General features: G+C 58.0%; 3 protein-coding genes across 6 annotated transcripts; 1 reads left to right on the forward strand and 2 right to left on the reverse strand.

Annotated features, from left to right (window-relative positions):
• Positions 1-108: 108 nt before the first annotated feature.
• MAN2C1 (mannosidase alpha class 2C member 1) lies at positions 109-14164 on the forward strand. Of its 3 annotated transcripts, none has more exons than XM_075045622.1 (26): positions 109-258; positions 756-881; positions 1976-2099; positions 3043-3113; positions 3389-3566; positions 4051-4240; positions 4601-4707; positions 4885-4995; positions 5376-5468; positions 5852-5968; positions 6705-6800; positions 7116-7261; positions 7750-7873; positions 8383-8504; positions 9328-9413; positions 9937-10107; positions 10390-10472; positions 10644-10738; positions 10870-10974; positions 11177-11333; positions 11677-11820; positions 11933-12042; positions 12651-12730; positions 12857-13002; positions 13403-13506; positions 13587-14164. In XM_075045622.1, the coding sequence occupies exons 1-26, from the start codon at positions 167-169 to the stop codon at positions 13702-13704; spliced, it is 3096 nt and encodes a 1031-aa protein (XP_074901723.1). In that variant the 5' UTR covers positions 109-166; the 3' UTR covers positions 13705-14164. The 3 variants fall into 3 exon arrangements, with proteins under 3 accessions (XP_074901723.1, XP_074901725.1, XP_074901726.1); XM_075045624.1 differs by having other exon boundaries at positions 4891-4995; XM_075045625.1 differs by lacking the exon at positions 6705-6800.
• A 248-nt stretch (positions 14165-14412) lies between these two features.
• NEIL1 (nei like DNA glycosylase 1) lies at positions 14413-19138 on the reverse strand. Of its 2 annotated transcripts, XM_075045633.1 has the most exons (10): positions 18816-19138; positions 18490-18707; positions 18242-18361; positions 18017-18095; positions 16787-16886; positions 16503-16627; positions 15969-15996; positions 15359-15420; positions 14987-15188; positions 14413-14808 (listed from the first exon to the last, which is right to left on the reverse strand). In XM_075045633.1, the coding sequence occupies exons 1-10, from the start codon at positions 19035-19037 to the stop codon at positions 14789-14791; spliced, it is 1176 nt and encodes a 391-aa protein (XP_074901734.1). In that variant the 5' UTR covers positions 19038-19138; the 3' UTR covers positions 14413-14788. The 2 variants fall into 2 exon arrangements, with proteins under 2 accessions (XP_074901734.1, XP_074901733.1); XM_075045632.1 differs by having other exon boundaries at positions 18490-19137.
• On the reverse strand, positions 19104-20981 carry COMMD4 (COMM domain containing 4). The gene is made up of 8 exons (XM_075045634.1): positions 20905-20981; positions 20747-20818; positions 20592-20657; positions 20264-20303; positions 20014-20133; positions 19671-19751; positions 19386-19562; positions 19104-19281 (listed from the first exon to the last, which is right to left on the reverse strand). Exons 1-8 carry the CDS (start codon positions 20905-20907, stop codon positions 19241-19243), a joined length of 600 nt encoding a protein of 199 aa, XP_074901735.1. The 5' UTR covers positions 20908-20981; the 3' UTR covers positions 19104-19240.
• Positions 20982-21470: the final 489 nt, after the last annotated feature.

Raw genomic sequence — 21470 nt, forward strand, 5'->3', positions numbered from 1 at the left:
GGGCTGACGGGGACCGAACCCGCGGCCCCGCCTGCCGCCCCTGCCGCACCGGCTCCGCTCAGGGCCGCGCCGCCCCACTGCGCATGCGCCACTCGCGGAGGCGGGGTGGAGGGGGAAGGCCGGGCGCTGGGGCCGCGCATGCGCAGAGCGCAGCCGGCCGGCCATTATGGCCGCCCTGAAGCATCGGCGTACGGCGCTGGAGCGAGTCGAGAAGTTCCTCTCCGAGATTTACTTCACTGACTGCAACCTGCGGGGCAGGTGGGCGGCAGGGCCTCCTCCCCCCGCCTCCATCCCCATCCCCAGGCCCTCCCCGGGGCGCTGGCAGCAGGCGGGGCTGGCCGCGCCGCGCCCGGGCCTGCTCCCGTGTGTGTCCGTCCCCCAACTCCACCGCCGGCCCTTGAGGGGAGGCCGCTTCCCCCCCCCCGGTCGCTGCCGCCCAGGGCTCGGGGGGGTTCAGTGAACAAAGCACACAGACACCCTGGGCAGCCTGGAGCTGTGCCTCGGGGTACTACTGGTACAGTCACCTCTGCCCCGCCCCCCCCCCCCCCCCCGTGCTGGAGGCCGAGTTCCAACAGGCCCCTTCAGCGGAGCAAGTTATTATTCTGTTTTTCAGTTAATACTCTGAGAGTATTAAGTGATAGCAGGGTGATAACAGCCATGCTGGGAAAGCAGGGTGCTCTCTATCCCCACCCCCCGGGCTGGTCCCCACAGGACTGACCTTATTAATCATGTCACGGCCGTCTCTCCGACCGCAGGCTTTTTGGGGATTGCTGTCCGCTGGCATCGCTCTCCTTCTTCCAGACCCCGCGGCGCATCCCATACGATGAGGCTGTCGGGCAGGAATTCAGACCGGCTAAAGTGGGAGACTCCTTTGGGCCCACGTGAGTACCAGGTTTCGGTGGTGCCATGAATGCGGTGGGGCTGGAGCTTGCGTCTCAGTTACTTGTGTGTGTGAATCTTCATGAGCTTTCAATGGCGAAGAAATGAGATGATAATCCTCTTCCCTGTTGAGTGCTTTAGGTAGAAGGTGTCTGCCCAGAAGACCTTACGTTATTTCATGAGGAAACAGACCGAGGTGTGTCTGTTTCGAAGGAGAGTGAAGAGCTGGGTGCATCCATCCTTTCTGCTGAGAGCTCGCGTTCATAGTCTTGGTTGTGACCCTGATGCTTGCTTCTGCCTGGGACCTCTGTGCTTTGTCAGTGCAGGGAGAAGATTGGGGTTTTTTTTCCCAGCAGTGGTCAAAGACGTGCGATGCTACTGTCTGTTTCTCTGCGGTCCCAGAAGAGGCTGGGTTGGGGCCAGCACCATGGGGTTTGTGTGCTGCCTTCTGAGCTTCCTCACTCGCTGGGGCTGCCGTGCCTCCTTGCAGCCTGGGCACTAGCCTGCCCTAGGGCTTAAGGGCCATGATAAGAAGGGTCACAGGTCCAGGCAGATTGATAAACTGCCCTGTCCCTGGCATAATTCAATTCCTAGTACTCTTCTGGGTTGCTGTGGGGGATGGAGGAACAGTTTTCCAGTCCCTGTCAGCTTGACAGAGCGCATCACCCCACTCAGCTTGGCTTTTAATTTGCTGTCAAATCTCTAAGCCTCAACAACAACTGGCAATAGTGGGTGCCATGAGTTAGAAGTTTCACTTGGTGAAAGAGCGACCGGTCAGGTCAGAAGCTTGTGGCGAAGGGAAAGCCCAGTACATTTAAATGGCACAGAACAAGGCTGGCATGTGCAGGCACTGTGTGCTGCTTAAACTGAAGATGTGTCACAGCCAGCCGCACGGGGAGCCATGTCCAGACTACGCCGTGTCTGGGGGCATAGATTAAAGCAGGTCTGTATGGACAAGTAGCACCGTTACATTTGAATCACGTCAAACTTGTGTGCTGTCCTCACTCTGCTTTTCCCATGGAGGCTTTGGGGAACTGTGGTTTCCCTTGGGAGAAGGTCTCACGGTGGGCTGAGGTTGCTGCCTGCTCTCTTCCAGGTGGGAAACGTGCTGGTTTAAGGTGGAGCTGAGCATCCCCCAGGCATGGGCAGGGCAGGAAGTGCACTTCGTCTGGGAGAGCGATGGGGAGGGCATGGTGTGGCGAGACGGCCAGCCTGTCCAGGTAAGGAGGTGTGGATCAGGGGTATGCCAGCTGTCCCAGGTGCTCTGCTACATAAAGAGTGTTTATCTTCCTTAGCCCTCTGCAATGGGGCAGTAAGAAGAAACCCCCTCCCATTTGTTATGGACTCTTCAGAGGAATGCCTACATGTGTTGGGGGGCGTAAAATAACATGTGGACCAACAAGACAGAACCAAGAACAATTGTAGGTCTAGACAGAGTGGTCACAAAGAAAAACAGAAGGAGTACATGTAGTTCTAGAGTTGTTTAGACTCAAGTGGTACTCTCTGAGGCAATAGGAGAGCTGTCTTTAAATACAGGGAAAACTGCTGTGCAGAGAAGGGCAGTGTTTGTGAAGAGTCTGATGTGCGGGACAGGGGAGAGGACTACTCGTGGTTTGCATGCTGTGCCATCAGACCGCAGAGGGTCTGTGGGCTATTTCCAAAGTTCGGCCCAGAAAAGCAAGACTGCTGGTGGTGGGTTTGAGTCTGTTTTCTAGCGGTTGTCCCCCACCACGAGTTAAAATTCTGGTCTGCAAACCGGTAACAGCTGACAGTCCCTTGCTTAAGTGTTAGCACATCTGTCCTGGAAGGATAGGCAAGCATTAGACCTGTGATGTAAATCTCCACTGCTGTCAAGAACTGTGGGACGGACTCTTGTCACGCATGTCAACTTCAGTCCTGCTTTGAGGTGGTGGAATGGCTCAGGTGACCTTTTCCAGCCCTGCCCTGCTCTGTGGTGGTGTCTGCAGGGTTTGTGTTACTGCTGGGACAGCAGCAGTTTCTGTGCCAGTTGTTCTTGTGGGAGGCATTGTCCCACATCACGTGGGACCAGACTCCTCTGTCCAGCTGGGCTTTGGGGTGTCTTGTCCTGCCCATCCAGCCCGCTGTCCTCTGAAGGTTAACACTTCTGAAGATGTGTGTTACATGTGCTGTCTTCCCCTGCAGGGTTTGGCTAAGGAAGGTGAGAAGACCAGCTACATCCTGACAAGCAGTCTGAAAGAGTCAGAGCCCCACAGGTGGGTGGTCAGCCTGGCCGGAGCCCCGAGGAGCCCCCACCACCACTGGGGGAGCTTGGCGTTGTTTGAAACCAAGAGGTTGGGTTGAGATACCCCTGCCTGCGTCCAGGTGCTCTGGGAAGTATCCAGCGTTCAGGGGCTCTGTCCATTGTTCAGCTCGGGCTGGTCGCACCACAGGGAGGCGAATGGACTTTCCCAGCTGATTGCTTGTAGTCTGCTCCCTGATAGCTGATTGCTTGTAGTCTGCTCCCTGATGGTTTCCTTTTGCTCTCCAGTCTGACGCTGTATGTGGAGCTGGCCTGCAACGGTCTCTTTGGGGCCGGCAAGGGCAGTATGATTGCCCCTCCGGACCCTAACAGGAGGTTCACCCTGAGCAAGGCTGAGCTGGTCATCTTCAACAGGGATGTCTATGAACTGCTGGTGGATCTGGAAATACTGCTGGACATGGCCCAGGTCTGTGAGCTCATTCTCTTCTCTTCTGTCACCCTTTCCACCTCCTTCCACAACTTCATTTTATCTCCTTCTGCTGCCATTCCATGACCTGTCTCCTCCCACCAGGAGGCCCTGAAGGAGCAAATGTTTGCTCCTGCTGCTTTAGCACAATTGATTTTGTCTAGAGTAGGAGAAAACTGAACAGAGAGAAGCTACAGGTGTTTTTTTCATCCACTTTCTGCTCCAAGGTAGGATCTCTTAGACCAGAGCCCCCTGGAATGGGCGTATGTGTAACCTGGGTTTAGAAGGCAAATGAGCAAAGACATATGGTTGTGTCTGTGAAGCAGGGCACGGTGTTTACCTGGCACCGCTGTCAGAGTCAGATGGTGGAAGGAGGTAGCAGGTTCTCCCTGGGGTGGATGGCATCCGAGCTGGTACAGAGAGCTGCTTGGAGCCAGAGGATGTGCCGAGCTCCGAGTCAAGCTGTAATCACTCTCAACCCCAGCTCCTCGGGGAGGAAAACCAGAGGAGTTTCCAGGCACTGTACACTGCCAACCAGATGGTCAACATGTGTGACGTTACGGATCCCTCCACCTTTCCCGCTGCCCGTGACCTGGCTGCGGCGATCTTCAGCCAGAGGAATGGCGAGAGCCAGCACACCATCCATGCCGTGGGTCACTGCCACATTGACTCTGGTGAGAGCAGCACAGCGCTCCCTCTCTGCTGACCTGGAGGCCAGAGCATGCTGCCCAATGGGAGAGCTGGCTGCCCCTGGGCTCCAGGCACCGGGTACAGTGCCCCAAGGGAAAGGAGAGGGCCCTCTCTGCTGCCATACAGCTGGTCTGTCACCTGGAGGGGTTTCAGTCTCAGCAGAAAGGGAGTGGGAGAAGTGGGAGCTGGAGGCCCCAGGCGATGTTGCTGTCAGGCAGTTAGCCAAAGGACAGCATTTTGCTCTAGCATTTTCCCTGGCTGATCCGTGAAAGGCAGCACAGGCCCATTCCCAAAGGGGCTTGTGCTGAGTAATAACCGTGGCGGGGCCATGCTTGTCCCCGCAGCCTGGCTGTGGCCATATGAGGAGACTATCCGTAAGTGTGCTCGGAGCTGGGTCACGGTGGTCCGTCTGATGGAGCGCAATCCGGAGCTCACCTTTGCCTGCTCCCAGGTGAGTGATCTCCCTCTGGGGGACCTCTCCTTCGGCTCGTGGCATATTTCCTCTCCAGCATGACTCAAAACGAGATGGAGGGGGGTGACCGGGAGTGTCCTGTGCAGTTGCAGAGAGGAGGGACATCAGTGTGGAGCGATGTGGTGGGAGCCGAGGCTGATCTCTGTGTTCTGGCAGGCGCAGCAGTTTGAGTGGGTGCGGACCTGGTACCCTGGGCTCTACGCGCAGATTCAGGAATTCGTGGCAAAGGAGCAGTTCATTCCCGTCGGAGGTACCTGGGTGGAAATGGTGAGAAGCATAGTGACCCTGGTTTGCCACACACTCCCTGCGCCATCTCTCTGGGACCGGTCCTGACACTGGTGGGGGAGAGCAGAGCCTTTGCTGAGCCGGTCTAGTTGGTGAAGGTCTCTGGATACAGCAGCTGTCTGCAGTGTCTAGCCTCGCAAAAATACCATCCGTCTCCCAAATCGTCTCATTCCCTGAGAAAGGAGCTTTGGTCTGGACTGGCTGAGCTCTGTTCCTCCTTTTTGCCCTCTGCCAAGCTCTGTTCAGATCCTCCCCATGATCTGCCAGGTCAGGATGACAGTGGGTGGGAATGGGACGCTCACAAGACTTCCTCTTCCCCGGCACCTGGCTTGCCGCATGGAGTCCCTGTGCTTTCCCCCCAGGATGGGAACCTGCCCAGCGGGGAGTCCATGGTACGGCAGTTCCTCCAGGGACAGCTGTTCTTCCAGGAGCAGTTTGGCCGGATCTGCTCAGAGGTACTTGCTCTTTTCCAGCACACCTTCCTTGCACACCATCCCCTTCCAGCTCTTGCTGTGCATGAGGGTTTCTCTTTGGTTCTCCAGGTACGGTGTTCAGGTGCCTCACATTGGCCTGCTTTTTGCAGCTAAAGCCATGATAAGTAAATATCTACTCCCCCATGTATCATGGCAGTTAGCACAGCCCCATGCCTTGGTTATATGACTTGTAGGTCCCTGGCAGGTCTCTAGAATTGTTCCTTGTCTAGCACATCTTCTGTCCCCTCTGCAAGAAGGGCTGAGAGCCTGACTACCAAGAAACCCTCTACGAGCTCAAGCTGTGATTTGTGGCCAGCATGACTCATGTGTCTCTCTCCCTCTGCTGCTGTCACCTCTGCTCCCAGTTCTGGCTGCCAGACACATTTGGATACTCAGCCCAGCTGCCCCAGCTGATGCGTGGCTGTGGGATCAGGCGGTTCCTCACACAGAAGCTCAGCTGGAACCTGGTGAACACCTTCCCGGTGAGCTGTGCTTCCCTTCTTCCCAGGGGATGGGCTTGCGGTTGCTTGAGTCTGTCTGCAAGGCTGGACCTGTTGGTTCCACAGGTCAAGCCAGTCCTTCAGCTCAGCTGACACAAGCTCTTCTTCCAGAAGCCACCAGTTTATGGTGGTAGCAATGTCCTGTCAGGCTTTAGGGAGAGGAAGGGCATGGTTAGAGATCCCAGCTGGGCCCCTGGCCTACAAATTCCTTCTGCTTCCAGATGGGAGACTGTGACTTGCGTGCAGGCCTAACAGACAGCCTCTCCTCTGCTGTTTCCTGCCCTTGTGGCATTCCCCATCCTTGTGCAACTGTCTCCTTGCACTGATCGTCCTGTAAACCCGTGGAGAGAAAGTGAAGGCCCAGTTTGAATCCTCAAGGGGCTCTGAAGTGCCTGTCCCGGGTGCACTTCCCTGCTGACAAAGGTGCTGGGCTTTGTGTGTTTGACAGGGCTTGCAAGGAAGCTTGGGCTCTTAGTGCATGAGTTCTATGCTGATTTGGTTGAAGTGTGGCCTCCATATGCACATTTGTGTGGGAGATGAGTTTGGGAGCCTTGAAACACTGAGCTAAGCGTGAATTTATCCCTTTCTGGTACCAGCATGACCAGAGATTTCCTTTTGGGAACTCCTGGGAGCAATGGAGCTGTGCTTTAACATTTTGGCACTGTGTGGTACAGGGGGGCTGTATGAGACACCGCACTTTCCTTTGGCTCCCCTCCAGCATCACACCTTTTTCTGGGAAGGTATTGATGGTTCCCGAGTCCTGACCCATTTCCCCCCTGGTGACTCCTATGGGATGCACGGGCGAGTGGAGGAGGTGAGTGAGGTTACCAGACCTGCACATGAAATGCACTGCCAGCCCCTTAGGGCCAGATCTGAGGCTCCTAGGAGAGGGCACTGCCTGGGAAGGGAGCAGGATAGCTGTCAGCATTGCTGGACAAAGGCTGTTTGGGCGCCTGGCAGTCAGTTGCCTGCCTCTGAGATGTGTCTGTGCCTGATTTTGACAGTTTGGGCTGGGGAAGAGGGGCAGGACTGGGCTTTGCACCCTAAAGGCTGACCTGGCTTTCTCGTGTGGAGCTGTGGGAGCTGGGGCTGGGTGCCAGGGGTTGCAGCTGTCCAAAAATCCCTCTAGATCCTTAAAACAGTGAAGAACAACAAGGACAAAGGATGTGTGAACCACAGCGCACTCCTCTTCGGCTTTGGAGATGGAGGAGGGGGCCCCACACAGAAGATGCTGGACAGGATGAAGAGAATGAGTGACACAGATGGGCTGCCAAGGTGAGGGGGGAGCTCCCTTCCTCTCTCCTTGCCGGAGCACTTGTTTTGAGCCAGGCCTGGCTTTCAGCAGTGCCAAAAGAAAGGGTGTGCAAAGGAGGCCAGGGAGCAAGCGGGACAAGCAGAGGGCTAGGAAGGATTGTCAGGGAGACAGAGTCTCTCCATTATCAAGAGCTGTGAGAACAGGTAAACGGGGCAGCCTTGGACTGCTTGCGAGCCCTCAGTAGAGCTGTGGGGTGAGTGGCCAGCACAGCAGCGGTGCCTGACAGTCAGTCCTTGCCTGTGGAATGTCCAGATCTCCGTGGCAGGCAGCAAGAGCAGCGTGGAGTGGGAGAGGGGTAGGAAGAGGTTGAGGGGAACACTGTGTGTGGTTGTGTTGGTGTTTCTGAGGCCTTGGTTCCAGGGCTGTCACCTTTCTGGTCAGGGTGCACCATTAGCAGTGTCACAGGCTTCTCCCCTGGCTCATTGCTGTTTGTGTGTCTCTCCCACAGGGTTCAGATCTCCACTCCCGACCGACTCTTTTCTGTCCTGGAGAAGGAGTCATCACAGCTGTGCACCTGGGTGGGAGAGCTCTTCCTTGAGCTGCACAACGGCACGTACACCACCCAGGCCCAGGTGACTGTGCGCATGGGATGGGGGCAGTGGTCTCCCTTACCCCCAGGGAAGTTGGCCATTCTCAGTTCTCTACGCTACTGCTCAGGTGGCTCCAAGGTTCGGACAGTGCCCTTTAGGTCTCAGCAGTAGGAGCCACCTTGTAGCCAGGACTCCAAAAGGCAGATCTATTGCCAGACTTTCTTCAAGGGGTGAGAAGGAAGCCTGGACACAGCAGGGCCCCCTTAGTCAACAGCTGCCACGTCCTTCACTTTAGCAGATAGTTGCAGAGCTTGGGTGAAGAGTCAGAAGGGGAGGAAGGTGAGAACAGAGAGGGGGGAAGCTATGTCCTGTGCTGGGAGTTTCAGTTTGATCTGTGGCAAAAAATTACTCACTGGTAATGGCAAAATCATGACACCTACAAATAACCAACCTTCCTGCACTGGAGCTGGGTTTTTGCTGCTGGTGTGAGAGATCTACTCCCAGCTACCAATTTCCTAAGCATCCTCCTTCTCTCCTTGCTTTGACACCAGATAAAGAAGGGGAATCGGGAGTGTGAGCGAATACTCCATGACGTTGAAGTACTCAGCACCTTGGCTGTGGCACGGGGCAGTGCGTTCCAGTATCCTGCCAGCCAGCTGCAGCGGCTCTGGAGGTGAGGGTGTATGGGAGCACTGATGGTACCAGAGGAGGGTGTGGTGAGGTCTGGGGACTTCAGTGTGAGAGCTGGCTGCTCTTGGGGTACCACTACGCATCCCCTGCAGCTCCTTGTCCCTGTCTGAGTATGGGTAGAAATCCTTGCTGTCAGTGCGCCAAAATTAGCCTGGACCAGTTGGACTACACTGGTGTGGGCAGTTATCAGGCAGCTCAGTGGGCTGATGGTGGGAGATGATCACTTATCTCTCAGCCCTGTTCAGCTGGAGCCAGAAGGGTGGCTGACCACAGTCTGTCTTCATTTGAACTGCCTCTTGAGTGAGTGGGAGAGTGTTGCGTAGTTCGGATGTAGGGACCTTTGCAGATTCATCACTGCAGCGCTTTGTGTACACAACTCCTTCCGTAAACTGATCAGGGCTCCACCTGGAAAATGTTTCAGTGCTTTGCTTGATTCTCCCATTGGAAGATAGCTCCAAAGCCTCACTATTCTGCAGGCTGGAAGCTTCATTTCCAACCTAAGCTTGTTCCTCGCCAGTTGTGACTTGTCTGAACTTGTGCTACAATATGTCTGGTAGCCCTGAGGGATAAAAAAAATAGCTCTTGCCTCCCCACGGTTGTGGTTTACTAAGATGACAGTTGACAAGTCCTAACATACAGGGATTTAAGGGATGCTGCAGAAAAAATCCTTTTCTCTCAGGTGTTGGCTAACAGGGGGATGAGGAACAGTTACTAAGTTTGTCCATCTTGCAATGAGGGCTCGGTAAGCCAGAACAAATCTGGTGCTCTCCCTTGCTTTATCACCTGGTTTCTGTTCTCTGTTTTAGGTTGTTGCTGCTCAACCAATTCCATGATGTTTTGCCAGGCAGCTGTATCCAGCTCGTGGTTGAGGATGCCCTGCAGTACTACACAGGTGAGCAGGGAGTTTGGCTAGGAGGGCACGTACCCATTGGAGCGCACTGAGTCCTGCCTAGTGGGGCAGCAGAGGTTTCAGTCCTGGACTGCCAGGCACTATGGGTCGACCCTGTGAAGGCATGTGTCTGTAATAGTGCTAACTCAACAGGGAATTAGCAGGGGACCCAAGGGATTAAAAAACATCCCAAGTTATTGACTTCTCTGCTTGCTGCTGCCATGCAGGAGAGACCCCAGCAAAGGTTTGCTCCTGCCTGCCCACAGGCACTTGCAGTAGCTTTACTTTATTATAGCACTACAATTTTCCAGTTGAACTGGCATAGCTCATTGTATTCTTGTAATAACAAAGTTAAGAATAATTATAAATTTTAACTACTTACTAATAGATAATAATACTAATGATAATCAGTAATTGTAGCTCGGAAGTAGCTAAAGTGTGTGTACATTGCACTGGAGTGCCAGAAACTCTCTCAGATGTGAGAAACGCCCTGGCTGGATCCAACTCAGGCCTTTTTGTTGCTCAGAGATCCGCAGGGTTGGTGCTCGGCTGCAGGAGGAAGCTGTGCAGTCCTTATGCAGGGAACTGCTGCAGCCCAAGGCAGGGAGCACCGAGAGTACCCTCGTGTTGAACACTTTGCCCTGGGAACGGACCGAGGTGATCTCCAGGACTGGGCCAGCTGGAACAGAGACTTTAGGTATGTCTAACGCAGGGGTTACTCATGTATCAGAATTTCTTACAGGGGCAGAGGCAGCTGACAAAGAAATGCACGCCTCCCCGTGCCCTGGGTAGGGTTTACTGACTTGTCAAATCACTCCTTGGGACTTTATCCCACTTCAAGTTGTCCCTGAACTATGGATGAAGAAGAGGAGGGTATGAAAGGAGGTGGTAGGTTTGACATGAGAGCAGCAGGGCAGCACAGTGTGACTTAGGGTTAGGTCTGGGACAGATGTTGGAGCAGAACCTCTTTGCTTTCCAGCTCTGGTGACAGTCCCCAGCATGGGCTATGCTATAGTGAGGGAGCCGTTGCTGCCCCCTCAGCCTGTGGCAGTGAGGAAACAGGTAAGCACAACAGCAGTTGTCCTCAGATCGGTGTGCCCTGCATCAAAGGTCGATGGGGGAGAAATCTAGGGAATCCAGTACGCAGCAAGTCTGCACACTAGATTTGCAACTGGGGCACTTGACTCCTGAAGTTGTGGGTCTGTGAAATCTGTTTCTGTCCTTTCCCCTCAGGAGGACGGCTCCATTGCCATGGAGAATGGGGTGATTGCAGTCTGCCTGGACATGATGGGGCGCCTGACCTCGCTTCGGGTGGGGGACTCCGAGAGGTACGTCTATCACCCAGTTACTGGAACCGGGCTCCTCAAACCTCTCTCGGGTCTTCTCACTGTACGCCCTTCTCCACTGCCTTCTTACTGTTCTTCTTACACTGCTGTTTCTCTGTTCCACTTTGTTCCAGAGAGTCAGTCCCAGATGGCTGCTATGCCAACCAGTTTGCACTCTTTGATGATGTTCCCCTGTACTGGGATGCCTGGGACGTGATGGATTATCATTTGGAAACCAGGTAGAAGAGCAGTGCATGCAGCACTTGGATTTTGACTTTGCTCTAAGGTTCTTGCCTCCCTGTCAGTCCTAGCTGTAACAAAAGCTCTAACAGAGCATTCACTCTGGAGAAGTGTGTGCCTGCTGTGTGGAAGGCTGGATTGGAATTTGGGAATGTGAATCTACCAGGCTGAGACCAGCTCTGCCTTTATCCCTTTCTCTAGGAAGCCAGTGACAATGCTGCTGAAGCCTCTGGAAATCACCCTGGCTGGGGGCCTGCGGGGAAGCGCAAGCTTCTCTCTGCAGATTGGGAAAAGCAGCACCTTAACCCAGGAGATCATCCTGGATGCCACGTGCCCATACCTCCGCTTCCTGACCCAGGTTTGGCCAGTGGCTGCCGTGCGATACGAGCATCTGCACTGTGCAGGCAGGGCCCTGGGGAGCTGAACCTTGCGTCTGAATTACTTTCCCCCTCCTCTTTCCTTCCCTGGAGCCCCCCACTGCCTGTCCTCCTCTGCCTTAGGGGAAGGCAGCCCGAGGGTGGGAGTCCTGAGAGACATGGGTGGAAGAGAGACCTGGCAGTTCATCTGTGTTCAGACTCTAGTGTGGTTTATTGTACCTGGTCTGGCCTGGGTGCGAGCTGGCTGCTGCGCACCGGGGAAGGATAAGTGCAGCCTCTGCCTGTCAGCCCCATGTGGTGATGTCCTTCTGCTACTGCATTTAGGTTGAGTGGAAGGAGGCTCACAAGTTCCTGAAGGTGGAGTTCCCTGTGCAGGTCCGGAGCACAAATGCCACCTATGAGATCCAGTTTGGACACCTGCAGCGGCCAACACACTGGAACACATCCTGGGACTGGGCTCGATTCGAGGTGAGAGGAAAGGTGGTCTGGTCCCAGGACTGACCTTCTTCTGTGGTGGGGCTGCTTTTGCTCCCAGGCAGTAGCTCTGCGTGGTGAATATGTCCCTTGGTACCTCCTGCAGGTGTGGGCTCACAAGTGGCTGGATCTCTCTGAGCACGGCTTTGGGGTGGCACTGCTGAATGACTGCAAATATGGGGCATCAGCCCATGGGAACATCCTCAGCCTCTCGCTGTGAGTTAGGGTTGGGGTGAGGGTGGAGCTGCAGCAGTCACTTTGCCTTCTGAGGTGTCTCTTGGAAGTCAAGGCAACACCTGGTCCTAAATGACCATAGTTAATAAGGAGATAGTCTGGTATTAGCCTAAGCGGCTGGCTGTTGTCTGGGAACTTTTGGCTGACTGAACTACAATTGACTAAGATAATGTAATTCCTATGAGTTATGCTCATAGATAATTCAGGAGAGATCAGGTCCGTGTTTGCACCAAGTAATTTTTCTGTTCTTGGCCAAAATGTACCCCAGGAGGGGATGTGTAAGGAGAGGGAAGGAACAGCAATGTTACAGATGCATACAAAGCTAAGAGAAACTCTACACATCATTTCAGTTTGAATCCACCAGCCACAAGTTTCACAGGAAAACACCCTTCAAGTATTTTAGCTTCTGGGACTGTCCTGGGTCTGTTTGCTGTTGCCAGAAACCAGCAGCACGCTGGCTTCCACCTCAGGGCCTAGCCTCGAGGTAGCAGGATGAGGCAGTTGTCTTGTCACAGTGCTCCTCTGGCTCTGCGCTGGGTGACAGAGGGTGCTGCCGAGACGCCAGTCTCACCTACCTCTTGTTGCCTTAGGCTGAGAGCACCCAAGTCCCCCGATGCCACAGCAGACATCGCGCACCACCAGTTCACCTACGCCGTGATGCCTCACCTGGGTGAGTGATGGGAAGAGCTGGGTCCTGTGGGGACACGCAGGGTGGAGGATGCTCCAGTGAGCCTTGGGGTGAGCATGTCTCTGGCTGTGCATATGTAGAGGCTGGCTAGAGCTTCTTCTGTTGCAGGTTCCTTCCAGGACGCCGGTGTGATCCAGTGTGCCTACAACATGAATTTCCCCCTCCACGCAGTCCCGGCCAGCTCTGCCCAGTGCCCGGCCTGGAGCGCCTTTTCTGTCAGCTCACCTGCAGTCGTGCTGGAGACTGTCAAGCAGGCAAGTCCCCGGGGCAGAAGTGGGGAGGGCAGACGGGTTAAGCTGTTGTTGTTAAGCATGGCTTGCTCTTTCCCCCACCTTGGGTGGTGGGCAGGCTCAGCTGAGCGGAAACAGCAATCCCTCTGAGTTGCATGTCCTGCTAGGTGAGGACAAGGTGGGTTAGCACCCCTCTCTGCCAGCCCAGGCAGGCACTCGCACCAGGGATCACGGTAGTATCCGCATCCGTATGTGGGTACCGCAGCCACAGTCGTTAGCACTGAACCACGGCAGGTCAGGAATGCGGGTGTACACAGGCAGAGCCACTCAGCCGCGATCGCCTGGGTCGGGCTGTACCCCGAGGTGTAGGATAGGACGCACCGGTCTCATTTGTCTGAACTCCCATCTGCACTGTCCCCCAAAGGCTGAGGACAGACCTGAAGCCGTGGTGGTTCGGCTGTACGAGGCACATGGCAGCACGGTTGTCGCCTGGCTCCAGACCTCCCTCCCCGTTAAGGAGGCGATGCTGTAAGTCCACGCTAGAGGGCCGGGTGCGTGTGGGGATGGAGATCATTTGCTTCAGCCTCACCCACTGCTTTCTTCCCCAGCTGCGACCTCCTGGAGCGGCCGGCTACACAGGGCAGCCTGCCACTAGAGCAGCGAGGCATGAGGCTTTCCTTCACACCCTTCCGTGTGCTCTCCGTCCTCTTGGTCTTGAGGCGGTGACACCATCCGTCGCCCTTACTGATGCTGCAGCAGCCTGGACTTCCCCGATCCCAAGAGCTGTGCAAGGAGGCAGCGGTTCCGGGGAAGGGCAGAGCCTCCCCCTCACCCCCCACCCAGCCATCAGAGAGCAGCGCTCGAGAACAACCGTGTTCTTCAGCAAAGGAGGACAGTTGCCCCCTGCCTAACCAGAGAAGGAGGGCCTGAGCGAGTTCCTTGCTAGCTGAAGCGTGGGTAAGGTGGTGGGATAGGCTGGCTGTCCCTGCACGGGCTCTGCTCCAACCATGGGGGGTTTGGGGAGCAGCAGCTTTCCACAGTGGCTCCTGTGTCTTGGCCTTCATCTTGTCCAGACCCTGGCAGCGAGTGTAAAGACACACTACAGTCATTCCCTTCTCCCTTCGCCTGTGTCTTGCACTGCCCTTGCAGAAGGGGAACACAAGTAAACAAGAGAATTACATTAAAACAGTCTGTTTTCTTAACTTATTTCCAGATAACTGGACTGATCTACCTCCTCCCAGGGGCTCTGTTGTAGCTGCTGCTCTCTGAGCATCCTCCTTAGCAGGATGTCACTCCTGGGACTGGGGAGGCAGAGCTTACCTTTATTTTTTTTGGGGGGGGGCGAGGTGGAGGGGAAGCCTGCTCCAGCCCATCCGGGGAAGAGGCTGGGCACAGAGGGGTTATCCTTAGCACAGAAAGGCGTGCATGGTGATTTCTACACAAAATACTTTATTAGTCAGCTAAAAACAGTGATCCAGGCAGCAGCCAGAAAGGGAAGAGGGGAAGGAAGAGGGAATCCATTTTTAGGCAGAGGGAAGGGTCAGAGTCCAGCGCAATATGTGGTCTGTGGCCCTTAACCCCCTCAAATGCCTGGGGACAACAGGAGGACGCTGGATAAATTGGCCCCATCACCAAGCCCAGCTTCTCCTTCCCACGCTGGCAGGATGCAGCGGTAGCAAGCGGGCATGAGCACAGGTACAGAGCAGCCCCATTTCTCCCCAGCACTAACCCAGGCCCCCAGTCAGGCCCTCCCTGAGCTCCTCCTGCAGCTGTTAAAAATGCCCCTCAGGAGGAGGGCAGCGTGTAGCACTCAAACGGCAGGGGCTGCACCTGGAAGATGGAGAGGGAAATGAGAAGTCAGAGGGTGAGGGGGTGCCTGGTTCTGCCCTGTGAAGCCCCACCGGCTCCTTTCCTGCCTTTTGGCACCCCTTCAGTCCCCTTGACACGAGGGAGCGCTCCCACAGCCCCCGTCTGTGCGTTTGAAAGCTGCAGGGACTGCCAGCCTCACCTCTGGCCCTGCGCGCAGACGTCCGGCAGCTTCTTTTGGCTTTGGCTAGCGCCTCAGGCTTGGACGAGGCTGGAGCAGCGGCTGCTTTCCTCCTCCTGCAAGCACGTCCCTTCCTTGGCCCGTCAGCCACCTCCTCCTCCTTGGGCGACTTCAGGCGTTTTGCTGCAGCCCTGGGGTGCTGTTTTGAGGCACGTGTGGTGACCTGGGTGGACATCAGAGCCAGAGCTTAGCAGCAGAAGTGAGTTTGGACTGCCAGATGATGAGCAACTCCAGGTAGAAGCACCACCGTGAATTTGGGAGCAGCCCGAGCAAGGCACGGGGAACAGGACAGCCTCTAGACCCAGCAGGAGCCACAACCACAGAGCTTCTTACCTTGGGGGTCTGAGCCTCGGGATCTGCCTTCAGCTGAGCACGCTTCTTGCGGGGTGTCTGCCCTGTGTGAGAAGACGTGGCCGGGTTAGGCAGGGTGAGGAGGAGATGGGGCAGAGAGCGTCAGCACCTCGAGGGACAGGCTGCGGCACTGTGACCTTTCAGGGACACTGTCCCAGGTGATGTGTGAGCTGAGCGCTGAGGAATTAGCACTGGAGTGGAATAATGGCTTGAGGGGGCTCCTCTCTTCCCCCGCCAGATTCCCTCCCCTGCCAAAACATTGCTCTGTTCAGGCTTGCAGCCCCAGGGAGAGCACACCCTCCTGCTACCAGCCTGGCAGGCAAGGAAGGGGACGTAGGTGTTGGCCTGGAAAAGCACCCTGCAAGGTGCAATGGCTGCGCCCAGGCAGGCGGGTGTGCTGGTAGGAAGCCTTAGGCACAGCGGGCTCCATCCCCCAGTGCCACTGGCCCTCACAGGCCTGTCAGCACCCCAGGGAGAGGGCAGGCTTTGCTCCTGCCTTTGCCCCCACGCTGCGCAGCAAGCACGGGGCTTCCCAGGCTCCAGCACTCCCAGAGCAAGAGCAGGTCCCACAAGGAGGCCAGCAGACACTCACCTTTGGGAGCCATGGGGCCAGGCTCTCCCTGCAAGGAAGGCGACAGAGTGTTGACTGGGGCACAGTCATTCTGCAGGTAGCGGCAGCAGAATCCGTGCCCCTTCTCCACCCGGCAGCCAAGACAGTGATAGAGAAACAGCCACGTTTCCCCGAGAAGCCAGGGGAGTCCAGCTTGCTCTGCGTCAGGGACTCTCCTGTTAGCCCCCTGCTCCTTCTGCAAGGCCCCACCACGGCGCCTCACCCAGACACAGGGCACATGAGGGAGGAACAGAGCTGCCAGACTACTTGAGCCCCCCCATTCCTGCAGTCGGCCCCTCTGCTCCAGACTGCCCGCCATTCCTTGGCCAGCTGGCCACCACACGGAGGGTCCCCATCACCTTTACCTCCAGTGGTCACAGCAGTCTGTCAGAGAGGGAGACCCCCAGTGATGCAGCGTAAGTCTGGGGGGTCTCGGGAAGCAGAAGATGGGCTGGTGTCACCTTGGAGGGGTGGTTGGGGGCCACCCAGCCCCAGACAGCGACCCCAGACCCCTACCTGGAACCATACGGTCCTGCCGTTGCGGTCACGCAAGGAGCTCATGCCAGGCACCAAGTAACACTGTAGCCAGTTCTTGAAAGCAGCATAGTTATCCGAGTGGTCTGGGTCAAGGAGCTGCTTCTCTGGGAAGGGAGAGAGGGAAAGGACAGAAGTAGAGAGGAAGCAGTGACCATGGTGTTGGGATGCCCTCCCAAGCCTCCTGCTGCTGGGAACGCAAAGCCCGGGCCTCCCCGCCACCCCCAGCTGTCCCTGTCCCACAGCTCCCTGTCCTGTCGCCTCACCCGCCGCGATGACCTCCATGGGCACGGTGTGGCAGAGCTCCAGGAGATCTGGGATCTCCTGCATCAGCTTCAGCTTCTTGCTCAGTGTCAGGGAAGGATTCTGCAGGGGTGGAGAAGGGGAGGGAAGTCACCTGCCAGCCACCCTAGCCTCGTCAGGGTCTGTCCTTCCCAACACCAGCCAAATTCCCCATCTCCTCTTGCCCTCCTGAGGATGAGCTGCCACAGCCCCCACCAAGTGCCAGCCCTGAGCTCACCCCCTCGTAGGCTTCGAACTGCGCATCAGCACATTCCCCATGGCTAACAAAGATAGGAAAAAGGGCTAGCACACAGGAACACCAGCAGTTTTGTTTTCAGTCTCCTTTAAAATAGCCACCTCCTCTCCCCCAAGGCCATGAGATCAGCTGGCCTCGGGCTCTACTGCAGCCTTTCCCAGAGATTTTAAGCTTGCGAGGTGTTTGTTTCCCTCGCCCCTTCCTCTTCACCCACCTCAAATATACCCGGAGACTTCCTGACGGCAGAAGCCGGGCACAGCCGAGCGCCAGCGCAGCACGCAGGCATGTGCCCGGGGAGCTGTCACAGCTCGTCAGCCTGGCCACGTGCGAACGAGCACCGCACACGTGAGGTTACGGAACTGCTGCACCCCATTTGCCGCTCCATTGGAGGGGCAGATGTGCTCAGACATGGGTGTTTATGGCAAAGGACAGTAAAATGCTTGAGGAGGATCCCACGCAGCAAGGGTTACAGTTGTGAAGGTAAAATGCCTGCCATCAGGTTGGGAAAGACTCAGAGCAGCACATACCTCCTGACAGCGGTGCGGGCAGAGGCTGTCTGAGCTCTGCAAGGTCCTCATGACGATGTTCTACCCCATCAGAGCGAGGAACCAAACACGAACTGAAACTGGCCCTGAACCCTGGGCTGGAACAGGCCCGAAACAGCAGACCTGAACCAAAGCTTCGCGCCCAGCTAAGCCCAAAGCAGAGCCAGAATAGAGCAGCCGGCTGAGCCCAGACTGGGGGCGGGAAGCAAACTAAACCACCTCCACCACTGCTGAGCCCAAACCCGAATCAGGAACACTTCTCAGCTCAGTCTGCATGGAAAGCAAGAAGCTCCCGGGACCCCAGGGAGCTGCCACGATGTCCTGCAGGGCCACAGACAAACAAATCCCTGGTACGGTGTCTGCCTGGAAACCTGCCTCTTTCTGAGCCTGTGAATGCACCAGCTATTCCCCACCTTCTTCCTCCTTGCCTGCTCCTGATCCTTCAGGGCCTCCAGCACGGTCCGAGCCTTTTCAAAGGGAGGGATCTTCAACCTGCGAGAGGCCGTCCGTTACACGCAAGCCTGAACTCTGGGTTCTGGCACTTCCCCATGTCTACCAGGCGAGGAGGCCCAGCTGAGGAGCTGTCAAGCTCTGGGAGACCAAACCTCCATGGCAGGTCAGCGGGCGCTCAAACCCACCTGTACAGGATCTCGGCACGGAGGTAATTCCCGATTCCGTTGAAAAACTTCTGGTTTAAGAGGGCCTCACAGATGGGCTTGTCGAAAGCCTTGTCATCCAGGTTCTTCAGCACGTTCTCCCTGCGACGAGAGCACGCGGGGCGTCGGGAAGGTTTGCCCGGGCACGGCCATTCCGCTGCCGTGCCGCCAAAACAAAGCGGGGGAGGTGGGGGAAGGCCTTCCCTGGGGCAAGGCAGTGGGACGCTCACCTGAAGGCCTGGTACTCGGAGAGGACGCAGGGCCCGCGGCCCGGCTGCCAGGCGTCGCCCAGCCGCCATGAGCCGAAGCGGCGGGCGTCGACGAAGCAGAGGGCGCGCGGCGGGCTCTCGCGGCTGAGGAAGCGGAGGTGGGCATGGCGGGGGAGCTGGGCGGCGGGGCACAGCCGAAACGACCCCGACATGCCGAAACGAAAGACGAGGTCCTGGGGCTGGCCGGGGCCCAGCGGGGCCAGCGTCAGCCGCAGCTCCTTGCCCCGGGAGGTGGCCGAGATGCGGTAGGCCTCGCTGGAGAAGGGCACCTCCGGACCCCTACCCACCTCCGAACGCTCCACGCCGCCCGAGAACACCATCCCGCCGCACGCTTCGTTGATGTACCGTCCGGCAAGGTGCAGCTCCGGACACTCGGGCATCGCCGCGACGGGACCGGAGCGGAGCGGAGCGACCCGGTCCGGCGCCCCGCTGCCCGCCCGCCCGCCCTGGAGACACGCCCAGGCCCCGCCCCCGCCCGCCTCCCACTGGCTGCGCGGCGGGCGGTGCATGCCGGGAGTTGTAGTCCGCCCCCGCCGGCAGTTGGAGTCCCGCCGCGGGGAGAAACAGGCGGGAGGCGGCTGGTCTCCGTTACCTTTATTGGAGCTTCCCCCCCGCTACCGGGGGCACAGGGAAAGCTTGCCCCCGCCTTTCCCCCCCGCCCCCACACCACCACCTCCCCAAAGCGGGGTGCACCGGGTCCCGCCCCGGCTCCTCAGAGAAGGGTGTTCATCAGGGCCTGGGCCTGCTTCAGCTCTGCGGGGAAAGGATGGAGGCGGTGGGGGAACCGGCTCCGGCATCATCCCCCCCCAGCCACCACCCCCTGGGCCGAGGGGGTTCCCCGGTTCCTCTGGCCTCACCTGCCAGCAGCACCCGGAACTTGTCGGCCGAGAGGACCACGGGGACGGCCGCCGTCCCGCCGCGCTCCCCGTCCCGCAGGTTGAAGGTCAGGTGCACGAGGGGCTCGTTGACCTCCCGCAGCTCGCTGGAGCTGAGGGTGTAATCCACCCGCCAGCCCACCGAGCCCAGCTGGCTCACTAGGGCGGGCGGGTGGGCGTCAGCACCCCGGCGTGCGCTCGGGAAGGGTGATCAACCCCAAACCCACCCCCCAAAACCGTCGCCAAACCTCCCAACGCCGCACTCACGTCTCAGGCTGCAGGCCCTGAGGCTGTCCTGGAGGGAGCTCTGCTTCTCCTCGTAGGACCGGCACAACCCGCCAGCGTGCTCTGCCCAGGGCGGGAAGAGAGAAGACAAGAAAACCACCCGCTGACCCCAGCCCCGCTGCGGCCAAACCCTGGCAAAGCACCCGGCGGAGCCCCCAGGGGACGGATGGTGCGGAGGGGAGGTGACGGAGGACGGTGTGGCTGCCGTCCCGCACCGGGTCTGGGCGTGAAGGTGGCAGCGCCGGGGGCTGCCAGCTCAGCCCCGACACATCCCACCAGGTCCGGCCCTTGGTGACACCCCAAGGGTGTTCCCCCTCCCCGTTACCTTTCGGCAGCCCCAGCTGCTGCAGCTCGCTGGAGAGGGACTCGCTGTCCACGTTGTGCTTGGCAGCGCTGGAGAGGATGAAGCCGAGGACGGCGATGGTGGCCTTCACGTCCCCCGACTCTGCGGGACGGATGGAGGGTTAGCTCCGCCGCCTTGGGAAGGCATCCCTTACCGGATTGCTGCCTGTCCCCGGAGCGAGGCTTCACGGGGATGGGGGGACCCTGGTTGGGGCTGGGGCAGCAGTGCTCACCTAACTTGGCGTCGGAGGTCAGCTTCAGGATCTTCTCATACTGCAGGAGAGCAGAGCGCCGGGACGTCAGGGCAAATGCCAGGTACCGCGCGGCCGCCTAACGTTCTCACTACCAACGTTAACCCTAAGAATTCTTACCTCGGCATTAATACTAATAATCCTTAGCATCCATATTTATTACTACGAGTACCGGCCAGTAGCGTTCTGAACCCCGAGGCTTGCATTAAGAATACGAAAGTCAGGACTATTGCTAATGATGCAGTTAGAGTGCTACAACTCCGCCTCCAGGACGGCGACCCCCGGGGACGAGGGGGGGGCCCCCACTCACCTCGATGGCCTCCCCCAGCAGGTCCCGCAGCACCTGGGCGCAGATCAGCTTCAGCTTCACCGAGGACTGCGAGGGGAGAACGGGGGGGGGTGAGCACCGGGCACCGGGGGGGGGACGACACGGAGGGCGGGGGTGGGGGAGCACGGGTACTTAACGATTTTGGCCAGGGTGCTGATCTCGGCCAGGACCCAGTCGGGGCAGTCCAGGTCCCCGCAGAAGCGGAACCGCTGCGGGGGGAAAGCGCGGTCAGAACCCGCCGCGGCCTCGCCGCGTCCCCCGTCCCCCCGCCGCCTCCTCCGTCCCCCCGCCCCACCATGTCGCCGCCGGTTCCCGGTCCCCGCCGCAGAGCCCGCCTCCGCGACCCGGAACCGCTCCCGGCACAGGCGGGAGGTGCTGCGGCCGCTCCGCCCGTCCCCGCCCCGGCGGCGGAGCCCTGCACCGGGGGAGGCTGGGATCCCCCGCGGGGCACAGCCGGCGGCCGGGACCCGGGGTTTCTGCTCAGCCCCGGGGTCTTTATTTCAGCTCCGGACCCGTGCCGTCCCAGCCCCGGCTCTGGGGATTTTATTCCAGCCCCGCTGTGTGTATCTCAGCCCCAGCTCTCTGAGATTTCAGCCCCAGCCCTACAGTTGTTATTCCAGCTCCAGCTCTGCGACATCTCCGCTCCAGCCCCGCGCTCTCGATTGCAGCCACAGCTCCAGGGCCTTCATTTCACCTCCAGCCCCACGCTGTGTATGCCAGAGCCAGCCCTACAGTCTTTATTTCAGCCCCAGTCCTGCTACGTGTATTTTCGCTCCAGCCCCCACCCCCGTACAGGTTTTATGTCAGTCCCAGCTCTACAACTTTTATTCCGGCTCCAGCTCCGCATCCTTCCAGCTCCAA

Source organism: Buteo buteo, chromosome 13 (genome assembly GCF_964188355.1).
Source record: "Buteo buteo chromosome 13, bButBut1.hap1.1, whole genome shotgun sequence".
In the NCBI taxonomy this organism is placed as follows: Eukaryota; Metazoa; Chordata; class Aves; order Accipitriformes; family Accipitridae; genus Buteo; species Buteo buteo.

Coding starts and splice junctions, on each gene's coding strand:
- COMMD4 (XM_075045634.1), bottom strand. Junction 19,752..20,013: donor GCAGCTGGGGCTGCCGAAAG/GTAACGGGGAGG, acceptor CGCCCTGGGCAG/AGCACGCTGGCGGGTTGTGC. Junction 19,282..19,385: donor GTTCCGGGTGCTGCTGGCAG/GTGAGGCCAGAG, acceptor CTTTCCCCGCAG/AGCTGAAGCAGGCCCAGGCC.
- MAN2C1 (XM_075045622.1), top strand. CDS start 167: ATGGCCGCCCTGAAGCATCGGCGTACGGCGCTGGAGCGAGTCGAGAAG. Junction 5,969..6,704: donor ACCTGGTGAACACCTTCCCG/GTGAGCTGTGCT, acceptor GCTCCCCTCCAG/CATCACACCTTTTTCTGGGA. Junction 13,003..13,402: donor TGCTGGAGACTGTCAAGCAG/GCAAGTCCCCGG, acceptor TGTCCCCCAAAG/GCTGAGGACAGACCTGAAGC.
- NEIL1 (XM_075045632.1), bottom strand. CDS start 19,037: ATGCACCGCCCGCCGCGCAGCCAGTGGGAGGCGGGCGGGGGCGGGGCC. Junction 18,096..18,241: donor CGTGCCGAGATCCTGTACAG/GTGGGTTTGAGC, acceptor GGCCTCTCGCAG/GTTGAAGATCCCTCCCTTTG. Junction 16,628..16,786: donor CATGGAGGTCATCGCGGCGG/GTGAGGCGACAG, acceptor CTCCCTTCCCAG/AGAAGCAGCTCCTTGACCCA.